Source organism: Lutra lutra, chromosome 8 (genome assembly GCF_902655055.1).
Source record: "Lutra lutra chromosome 8, mLutLut1.2, whole genome shotgun sequence".
Lineage (NCBI taxonomy): Eukaryota > Metazoa > Chordata > Mammalia > Carnivora > Mustelidae > Lutra > Lutra lutra.
In genome coordinates, this window is record NC_062285.1 from 22,085,044 (window position 1) to 22,096,743 (window position 11,700).

The following is an 11,700-nucleotide window of genomic DNA, read 5'->3' on the forward strand; positions in this document are numbered from 1 at the left end:
CTAAGACTAGTACAAGGCTGTAACCAGAGAACAGAACAGCTGAGGAGAAGGACTTGTGGACCAGGTGGAAGTTCCAGGTGGAAGGATGAGCTAGGGCACTACCAGTAGAGCTCTGGGGGTATCTGGAATAAATTAGAAAGAAGGACCCCTCCCTCCCCCAGGAGTAGCCCTACGAAGAAAGACCTGACTGAGCTCAGCCATGATGAGTTAATGATTCCTATTTGTGCAGCAAGAATTCTGGCCCTGAGATTTTTCATGGACAAAGTGTAGGTCAGATAATAATGGGGGAAACCACTCTATGCTCAGAAACTCACACACATTCTCTATCACCTAGCTCTTCAAGTCCAAGTTCCCTTCCTTGTCTTTCAAGACTCCCCACAATCTTCCATTAACTTCCCAACAAAAAATAATGACCCTCCTCCTTGACACTAACCCCAGGGAGCTCATACTACAAGCCGAGTTCTGCACTCATCCATTCACCCATTTGTCTAAACTATTGTTAAATATGTGAACTACACTCTGTTCCTGGCATGAAAAACCACGTAAGACACACTGACTGTATGGCACTTACAGGTTCCTGGAAGTTGCCTAAGCACAAGATAAGGTAACTGCAATAAAAGCCAGTTTTTCGAGAAGTCACACCCTCAGTGATGAACATGACACAGTTGTAGTTGAAGTCAATACATCACACCAATAGCTGAAGTTGACAGCTGAATCCATAGGATATCAGAGTATCAATGAGATCATCTGAACATTAACAAGTCAGCTATCATCCCAAGGAAATATCCAAAAGGGCAAAAGGTCCAGAAATGACAGAGCAAGGACACCTGATAAAACCTGTACCCCACAGAAGACTTAGCAGACCGCCATGGGGTGTGCTTGCCATGGCAGAGTGAGGTAGCTACCTTCAAATATTTGAAAAACTTTAATATACACACTTTCCTCTGAAGTCACTCAGATGAAAGTCAACCCTGAGACACAATTTTGGGAAACATCATCATATAAGGGGGAGTTTATATTATGAGCCAATGAGAACACTTGCAAAGCAATAAAAAGGGGAAATTATGGGGGGAACCTGGGTGACTCAGTCCATTAAGCATCCAACTCTTGACCTCAGCTCAGGTCTTGATCTCAAGGTCATGAGTTCATGCCCCACACTGGGCTCCAGCTAGACATGGAGCCTACTTAAAAAGAAGGTGGGGGGGAGGATCTAGATAATCAGGCATAGGAATTGGGTAGAGCTCCTGGCCATGGCCAAATTCACTGGCATATCAAGGGGGGGTAGAAAACATGAAGTCTACAAAGAAGATGGGGAGGAACTTTCATGGTGGCAGATTTTTATTTTCTTATATAGAAATAAGGAAGACCATCCTCAGAATTAGAGACACAAAAACTAGTGAATTCCCCTTGAAATCAGACGTCCATTGTCTATCTGTATTGTGAGAAATAGTGTGGTAGAACTCTAAGGTGCCTTCTAGCTTTAGGATTCTGTGGTATAATATCAATACCACTGTACAAGCAAGGGGGAGATTCCATTTTTAAGGGGCAGGAATGGTGTAGAGAAAACATTTTTTTAAACATATAATGTATTTTTATCCCCAGGGGTACAGGTCTGTGAATCGCCAGGTTTACATACTTCATAGCACTCACCATAGCACATACCCTCCCCAATGTCCATAACCCCACCCCCCTCTCCTGACCCCCCTAACCCCCAGCAACCCTCAGTTTGTTTTGTGAGATTAAGAGTCACTTATGGTTTGTCTCCCTCCTGATTCCATCTTGTTTCATTTATTCTTCTCCTACCCCCCAAACCCCCCAAGTTGCATCTCCACTTCCTCATATCAGGGAGATCATATGATAGTCTTTCTCCGATTGACTTATTTCACTAAGCATGATACCCTCTAGTTCCATCCACGTCGTCGCAAAATGCAAGATTTCATTTCTTTTGGTGGCTGCATAGAACTACCCTATGACCCAGCAATTGCACTACTGGGTATTTACCCTAAAGATACAAATGTAGTGATCCGAAGGGGCACGTGCACCCAAATGTTTATAGCAGCAATGTCCACAATAGCCAAACTATGGAAAGAACCTAGATGTCCATCAACAGATATATGCAGAAAACATTTTTAAAGGAGATTTTTACTCTGTGAACAAAGACTGTAAAGGAGGGGGATGATGGGGAGAAGAAGCAAAGGACAAGGACACCAGCTGGTGAAGTTTATGAGTCTCAGCATTAGTTAATAAAGTGTTCTTCATGCTTCCTTGAACAAAACAACCAAGACAAATACTGATACTGGATTTGAACATAGGTAAATTTGGGGAACTATGTCCATGTAAGATGCCCCTCGAAGTTAGTGCCTAACTGGGGTGAGGTTAACAGTCATAGAGAACAAAGAGGTGGTGCAAGAAAGATCAAAGAGGAAGAATTAATGGAATCTGGTAACTTATTTCAGAAGGTGGGAGAGAAAAGCAAAAGTAAGTATATTCCCGATTTACTGGATATGGTGGGGCAAGGAAGAAAAAGCCTATAGTCAAATGTCACACAATTATTGCTAATGAACAGAAAATGGACAGACCCACTGAAAAAAGGAGGAGTGCTCTGTGAAGAAGTAAATTAAGCACCAGTGCTTAGTTCATGGTAACTTACTGATGGCCTTCCCAGGTCTGAAAAGAGCAAGCTCTACTTCCTTCCATTTGTCCAGCCTGTCCAGCAGTGCCCAGGTGTTACTACCACTGTGCACATGACTTGTGTGTGCCACTGTGGTAGGAAGGTAGTAAGAAGTAGGTCCTTACTTAAGGTAGTAAGGTAGTAAGGTCCTCAAGAGACCAGGCTCTGGAGACAGACCACCCTGTGGTCAGTTTTGGTTCCACAGCTCACTGGCTATGTGGTCTTATAATTTCTGTGCCCCAATTTCCTCATTTGTAAGAAGAACACTCTAAGTGTTCTTACATAAAAAGGTCAGAGAATTAACTAAAATAATATAGGCCATGCGTTTACCACTATGCTTGGTACATAGTGCTCCTACTGAGCAGCTTTCAATTAGTACTTCTCTTATTTTACTACGACTATAACTACTACTACTATTACTGCCACTATCTTAAATCAACAGCAAAGCATGTCTGATAGGTTAAGGACTTAAGCAAGGTAAAATGCAGTCCAAAATATTGGCATGTTTCAAACATGGCACCTCCTGGAATTCATGACATGTCATGATCCAAGGTAATTGTACTCTGAAAGACTGAGAGAATTCCTGAAATGCATCCCTGGGTCCCAAGGCATTCTGGGAATCCCCACGAGTCCTCCGTTATTATCCTATCCCCAGGTACCCTCTCCACTGAGATATGCTCCAGTTGCAGACCAGCTTTGTAGCTCAATGGTTTCACACATTCACTGAGAGCCCAGGAAAGGATTTCTCTTATTTACTGGGATATACAATTTGGTGTGTACATAAACAGCTTTTCCTCATTCCTCAAACCATCTCCCTAGTCTATTATGAATTATGACAGGCATCCTAAAAAAGGAACACTCATTCTAAAGAGAATATGGAAGTGTTTCACAAGAGTAAAGGAAAGAGCACTGGATTAAAGTTTAGACTCTACTGTTGGTTTAGTGTGGATGTCTTAAGATCTCTGGCATTGTTTCCTCCCTTACAAAATAGAAGTTATATCTACTCAGTCAACTTCGCAACACTGGCATGCAGGTCAAGTGAAAAAACAAAACATAGAAGCACTGCATAAGTGCCAAATACTTTATAAGATATTCATGATATCACTATATGGGCCATCATTTTTCTCAAAGGATAAAAGAGACCTACAAGATTTTCCAAATTCGAAGAATATCACTTATAGCATATAATTTTCTTCATCATCACTTTTTTTTAAATCACTTTTACCACTTCTCAGAGCTATTCTGGGGATTAAACAAGATCACATTTTGGTTTATTTATTTATTTATTTATTTATTCATTTTGGTATTTTTAATTAGAGAGAGAGAGCACATGGGGTGGGAAGGGGCAGAGGGAGAAAGAGAGAGAATCTTAATTAAGCAGGCTCCATGCTCAGCACAGAGCCCAACACTGGGCTCAGTCTCACAACCCTGAAATCACAATCTGAGCCGAAATCAAGAGTTAGACACATACCCAACTAAGCCACCCAGGTGCCCCTAAACAAGATCATGTTTTAAATGCAAACACTAGCTTTGTGCAGTGGCAGTATCGTAGTCAATGAGGTTTATCTGAGGCGTGATTATTGCTAATTAAATGGAAATACTAAATTCAGCCTGAGGTAATAACAATAAATATTCATAGAATCCGTACTACATGCCAGGCATTATGCTTGGAATTTTATATGCCTAATCCTATTCAGTTTCTTAAAACAGCACTTCAAATGAAAAAGCTCAGTTGTCCTTGTTATGCTCATGAGAAAATTAAGATTCAAAGGACTTAAATAACTCACACAAATCCTCACAGTCAATGTGAAAGCTGAGATTTGGGGTGCCTGGGTGGCTCAGTTGTTAAGCGTCGGCCTTTGGCTCAGGTCATGATCCCAGTGTCCTGGGATCGAGCCCCGTATCAGGCTCCTTGATTGGCAGGAAGCCTCCCTCTCCCTCCCTCTCCCCCTGCCTGTGTTCCTGCTCTCGTTGTCTCTCTGTCTGTCAAATAAATAAATAAAATCTTAAAAAAAAAAAAAAGCTGAGATTTGAACTCAGGTCTGCTCCTCTCAGCTATATGGCCAGGGCACATTCTTCATTCTCTCCTGAATACCAGCTTCATGGGGCTAATAATGGCATTGTGAACCTACAGGGACATCCTTAAATAGGACAACCATCTATCTGTAAATACTAAAGACCTATAAGATTTTGTGTAAATAGCTATTTAAGCATTCTTCAATAGTCATTATTTCAATTCCTACCTTCTATAATACCAATTATTTTTGCATCATCTTTATCTAGCAATTAGGATAAACACTCTGCCTGACTAAATATATTAAAATACCCATATACACAAGTTTGAGAATCATATATAATATCCAAATACACTTCTTTGGATGTACTATATCTTAATGACACCAAAAGAGTTGCGTTGATTTTGAAATACACTTGGCATTCAAAGACAGAAAAAAATAAAGGAGAAGTTATACAAGATAAAGGAAAGAGCACAGATTTAGGCCAATCTGGGCTTATAAATCCCAGCTCTACCACTTACAAATTTTTTGACCTGACAAAGTCAATCACTTATTAGAGTTTCTATTTCTTTATCTATAAAATGAGAATACTAGCACATACCCCACCTGGCTGTCATAAAACTTTAATTTAATAGTACAAAATGTGTAAAGCTTCTAGGATTGAGCTAGGTAACTTTTCTCTTCTATGCCAGTAAGAGATAGCAATATGACAGTGTTCACAAATGAGGCCATGAGGAAATAGTTTCACGGTTGCAGTAAAACTAAATAACCTATCGTATACCTGTTTAGAACACCTGTGCCCAGCCACACCTACAAAGAAAATGAAAGACCAGAAAAGTATTTCCCCAAAGAATTCATGGTAAGTGTAACTGTGACACAGCCCAAGACTCATTAGCACAAGGAGAGTACGTGGACCAGATTTGTAAAACAAAATGTGTACTGGGGAGTAGAAATGTAAAGCTACTCTCTTCCTTACCCTCAACTTACCCCAGCAGATTGGGACCTTGTCATTCAAAGACACAGTTAGGAGAGTGGTTAGAAGTACCAATCATGGGTCGTCTGGGTGGCTCAGTTGGTTAAGCGACTGCCTTCCGCTTATGTCATGATCCCAAAGTCCCAGGATCTAGTCCTGCACTGGGCTCCCTGCTCGGCAGGAAGTCTGCTTCTCCCTCTGACCTCTCTCCTCTCATCCTCACCTCTCTCATTCTCTTTACTCTCTCTCTCTCTCTCTCAAATAAATAAATACATAAATAATCTTAAAAAAAGAAAAGAAAAAAAGAAGTACCGATTACGGAGTCAGATGGATGGAGGTCCAAAGTCTGATCCTCTCACTCACTAGTTAAATGACCAGGGAAGTTGCATAACCTCTCTAATCATAAATTCCCTCTCGGGAATAACAATGATAAACTCAGGAAAATATCTATTTATAAGGTAGTATAGAAGGAAATGAAATTCATATGTAAATCTCTCAGCACATACGTGTAAGTAAAGAAGCACTTATAACTTAATGATGATGATGGTAACTGATATGGAAGGTTTGCTGCCTGAATGATACTCAGTACCTACAGTCCTAGGGATTTGAGTCAATGTAAAACAAAACAAAACAAAACAAAAATCAAGGAGTGCCTTTCTGGGCTGGAGTAAACCAATGGTTTCTAGAGTCATTTGGATAGTCCATCCTTCCCTCAAAACTCCCAGCCCAGCCAGGAGTCCTGGACAGTCAAAGTTACTCCTAGGTGGTGTAAGAAGTAAAGGACATAGCTCAGCTCCAAACCTGCTCCATAGGTAATTCTGAAACTTTGGGTCAAGGTTTGGAAAATCCCTAAACCCCACTGATAAACACAGTGTCAACCAAATGGTTTATTTCCAGAAACACTTCAACATATTTGCTCTCAGGGAAATGAAAGGCCCACATCTAAAATTGGCACCCAGAGATCCCTTGTGAACTCAACACGTCAGTCCTCCCCTTCTGCACCCTCCCAATACAATTAGATGGTTGTCTCTATGATTTTTACATTTCTGCCCTTGTTAAAATTCCCAGGGGCTTGCTTTCAAATATGTTGATGTTGTTTGACTTTAAAATAAGAGATTAGTATTAGGGCCCCTGGGTGGCTCAGTCAGTTAAGCCTCTGCCTTTGGCTCAGGACATGATCCCAGGGTCCTGGGATCAAGCTGGTGTGGGGCTCCCTGCTCAGCAGAGGGGGCTGCTTTTCCCTCAGCCTACCCCTCCCCCTGCTGTGTTCTCCCGCTCTCTGTCAAATAAATAAATAAAATCTTTAAAATAAATAAATAAAATATCAGTATGAAAGCAGGTTTAACTAAGCAAAGAAAACAAAGAAATCTCAGATGAGTAAAAATCAGATCTGAAGATCTAAAAGGAAAAAATATTAGTATCCGAGATTATTTACAGTTAATTGATACAGGTGATACAGTCATCAAATTACTGTTGAACCAACATTAGATCTTAATTTACTTAAAACATTTCTATACTGTTACTGCAGCAGTCCCCCCCCCACCAGACACACACCAGGGCAAAAGAATTTACTGACATAGTAAAGTGTTATTTTTTTAAAAATCTAAGTAAAGAGACCAGTTGCTTAAAAATCTCAGTTGATTAAGGGTCAAAGGATGATTTCTTTAGACCTGCAAAACAACGCAATATAAACATTTCTAAATAGACATTACTCTGTTTCACACAAAAGTAAAATTCTACGTTATAATCTCTCAATTATGATTTCTATAAATTCACCGTGATAACTTTATGCAGTTCAGTGTACAGAGGAATTAGGTCCAACATTTAGTATATCATGGACTCATGCTAACTGCAAACTTAGGAACACATTAATGTGTTGATATCAGTCAGGAAAAATGTCCCTATATTTTTTTAAAGGAAGATACCATATTATCAACATATCTATAGAAGCGGTGCTAAGTCCTCTTCACTGATCATAACACGCGTACATTATGTACATTTGTGCTACGCGAACATCCTTACCTGTAGTACCTGAGAAAGTGTCTTGGAAAGCATCACAGAGATTCCCTGCTTTAGAACCATTTTACTCACCATCCTTTAATTTTTTTGTAAAGGCAATGCTTCTTGTATAAGAGAACTTTAACGGGAACCCATACCAGTAGAGTCACAGAAGCCACATAGGCAATGGAACAGGAAACAATGAGCCAATAATGCGTTTTCCCGAGGCCACCCGCTTTCTTTTGATAGGCAGTGGCAAACTGTTCCATGATCACCAGTGTGGGAGTGGCGAAAGCAACAAACTCAAGAAGCTCAAAAATCAGGAACTTGATGAGTCTTCCAGAAGCCAACCTGAGAAAGGCTAGCTGCTGATGATCAAACATTCCTGCTTGGGTTGTGAGCAGCGTATGGACACTGATACTGAGCGAGGATCCAGTTCCTTGTCCTGAAATCACTAATCAGTTACTTTTTATTCTTTTATCACCCTCCCATGGTTCAATGATCTTCCAACTTGCTGAGCGAGGTCTCTTAAAAAAACAGAACAGTTGTGGAGATGATGACTTAATGTGTTTGCACGTCCATTATTCAAAGTCAAATGGATTTCTGAATATGCTTTGCGGCGCTGGTAAGGAGCAGGTCTTTCAGTGTAGCTTGGATTGCCAACTTGAGCACACACACAAAAATTATGGAACACTTAACATTTGTTAAGTGGAACCATCAGAATCATAAAATTTTAGAGTTAAAGGAGAAGAAGAGCTGTAATCCGATCCTCGATTTTTTATCTAAGCAAATCCAGGCAAAAAGAGATACCCAAAACCTGGGTCCTCATCAAGGAAAAGTACCCCTTGTTTTTCTTCAAAGTGTTTGAAAAGGGAGTTTGGATTCACACTGCCAGCCTCCTAACCAGATTTCTTCCTGGTACCTGAACTATCTGTTCTTACACATTAATTGTTATGTAACCCAGATTAATATTTTTAGTTTGCTGGTGAGGGAACCAACATGTGTTGGAAACCTGTTTTCAGGATTGACACCTTAAGAGCTGTCCATGTCTAGTCCGAAAGCGTATCAAATATTTAAAAGACAACAACAGTCTCCATGAATAGCCTTCTTTCAAAAACCACTTGGGAGCACCTACAAATGAGCACCTCGCCTTTGCTAGCTGCTGGAGTGTGAAGGTGAATGGACAGAAGATTTCTGCCCTAAAGATGCTCAAAGTCCAACAGACAAAACACACCTGAGAACGAGAAAAATCACTGTGGTCAGAAGTATAACCCAAGTGCTATGATAACACAGAGGAGAATTTCCTCTTTGGGCTGTGGGAAGGGGAGGGAAAGATGAGGAGGACAGACGGCAGGTTTTGGGGTGTCAGTAACATTCCAGATACAAAAAAAGAAGTCAGGAGGCTAGAGCCGTCATGAGAGTCTGGTGTCCCGTGGCAGGAAGTAAGGACAGGTGATGTTAGAAGACGTGGCTGGGGTCAGAATGTCAATGTTCCATGAAGGATCTGGGTGTGGGTGCGGGGTGGGGTGGGGCGTCTGCGTGTGGGGTGTGTGTGTGTGTGTGAGGCAGGCAGCGATAAAGCAATGTTTTCTGGACAGAAGAGCCACTTCCTTGATATTTGGAAAGGGTGGTGAGTGCTGGTGTGGAGGAGGGACAGGAGCAGTGTTAACCTGGAGGTGGGGAAGCCGGGGGAGCCCCAGAGCCGCCTGGGCAGCGGGGAGAGCCTTGGCTGCAACGGATGAAGCAAGAGTGCTGAGGGGAGCACTGATTCTGATCCCTTCCACACACTTGCTTCCTTTGATGGCTTCCCCTGTGCCTCCTGGCAGCCTGAGGCGCGCCATTATTTCTCCGGGTTCCTCTCTCCCCAGGCAGGCCCTTTGCAGAAGGGGCCCTGCGCCGCCTGGCTCCCCGGTGCCCCTAGGATTCTGGTAGCAGCTCTGAGGATTACCTCCTCCTGCATGCCCACTGCAACGCAGTCAGTCAGCCGGTTCTTCAAGCTAGCTATTTTATTTGAACTTGAACTTGCAATCTGCTGATGTTTTGTGGAAGTCCTCTCAAACAAATGAAGAGAGCTGGAAGACTGGTACCGAGAACAGGGTAGAAAAACCATGCGAGCACCATTTCTAATACCATATAATTGTCACTGATTCTCCGTGTCACCCCTGACAAAACTTTATATTTAAGACTGGATACAAACTAGACTCTAACCTCCTAGCCCTCTGTCTTGAGTCATCAGTGGTATGTTGTGTTATGATTCTAGAAATTTTGTGTATTAATAGGAATTGTGACCTGGGCATTTGAAGACAATTGTTGAATAAAATTGCCTGGAACCAAGCAAAAGGACTCTGGGCTAGGTCTTTAATTCCATTTTAAATACTCTTTTTTTTTTTTTTTTATTTCCATGTGTGGGAATTTAAAAATGGCACTCGTTTTATATTTCTCACATCTAATTTCCCTCCAGTTTTTTAAAATTTATTTAAGATTTTATTTATTTATTTGACAGAGAGAGAGATCACAAGTAGTCAGAGAGACAGGGAGAGAGAGGGGAAAGCAGACTCCCTGCTGAGCAGAGAGCTCGACGTGGGTCTCGATCCCAGGACCCTGAGATCACAACGTGAGCCGAAGGCAGAGGCTTAACTGACTGAGCCACCCAGGCACCCTTCCTTCCAGTTTCTAATCTCTCTTCACCTTTACCTTCAAAGACAGAGTTCGTGTGATAGGACCCGGAATTCTCTACAGCACAGAAAGCTCTGAAAAATAGTCGTGCTGTCTGAACAGGAAGGAGGTTATGATGCTTGCTCACTACACACAATAAGCCCACCTCCTGTAAACAAAAGAGCACCTGTGTTAGCATAGCTTATGAACATTTTCTACGAGCGGATCGTGGTAAGAGACACAGTTCTTCCTCACTTATGTCCCAGTTAGGGATATGTCACCAATGCACAGGTAAGACCTGAGAACATTGATGGACTGAGCTGGGCATGTCAGAGCTGTGAAGGGCTCTCCCGGGCACAGTCCTCCACACCCCTCTCCAGCCACATCTGGATGAACAGGCCCTGGTTCACAGAATGCCCCTCCGTAAGCTGGGCCACGTGCTCCAGCTTAGAAATCTGAACCAAGAAACACAGGGAGAATTTGGTAAGTGGAATTGCAGGAGGCCATGATCTGGAGTCCGGATTAAAGCGACCCAAACTCTACGTGTGGGCATCCCCCCTGGCATGTTGGGACACTCAGCACTTATTTGCTGAGTGAAGGAAGGAATGAATGGAAGCCAAGTGGTGAGGGGACAGAAGAGTTAGCACAGAAGCCAACACAGAGAGTGAGAAGACTGGAACAGAGATCAATAGCGAGAGGCAACCAAAAGGCTTACAGAATGGGGTCTTTGGTCTTGGCAACCAAAAGGGCTTGAGTACAAGAAAGGAATATGTTTAGGGGCAGGGGCCAAAGCATATACAAAAACAAGATGTAAGATGATTCAGAAGAAGGGACTGAAAAAAAATCAAAGTAGAGTTGATCAGAGAGGGCTTCTTGAAGGAGGTGAATTTCGGCCAAATTGATTTTTCTACTGACTCAAAGCAATATCCATATGTAACTTTCTCTGTGCATTTAAGGACAATTTCTTTGAAAATTAGTCCTAAGACTGTTCATGATATAGAGAGTTAGGAGAGGGGTAGGAGAGAGTAGCAAACTGTAGATGCTATGTATAATAATGCGAATGGCACAATCTCATTTTTGTCTTAAAATATCATCACTGTGGATTGAAGCATAAATTAAAAATCCAGAAATACACTCCTCAGACTAAGAGTGCTGTCCCTGGGGAATGGGTGAGGTGGGGTGGAGGAGTTTTCACTCTCAATTAATTAATATTGGCATAGCTGCGATATTTCACTAGCATAAAAATTTGAAAGTAATTACAGATTAGTAACAATCAATTAAACAAAGCAATTCTGGCTTAATAAAAACTTTATGTTCTATTTTTTAAATCTTTCCTCCACCAGTTTGTTGTCCCTAACTTCTCAGCAAAAACAACATAAATGAATCGA

At 41.7% G+C, this 11,700-nt stretch overlaps 1 protein-coding gene and 1 pseudogene across 1 annotated transcript in view; one reads left to right on the top strand and one right to left on the bottom strand.

Moving 5' to 3' along the window:
- The window catches only part of TMEM236 (transmembrane protein 236), a 35,009-nt gene extending 26,864 nt beyond the window's left edge, over positions 1–8,145 (bottom strand). The window contains exon 1 of the mRNA XM_047741192.1: positions 7,751–8,145. Within this exon, the coding sequence (XP_047597148.1) occupies positions 7,751–8,040 (290 nt within the window). The 5' untranslated portion in view covers positions 8,041–8,145. The remainder of the gene's footprint in view (positions 1–7,750) is intronic.
- LOC125108033 (uncharacterized) lies at positions 4,198–4,377 on the top strand (annotated as a pseudogene).
- Positions 8,146–11,700: the final 3,555 nt, after the last annotated feature.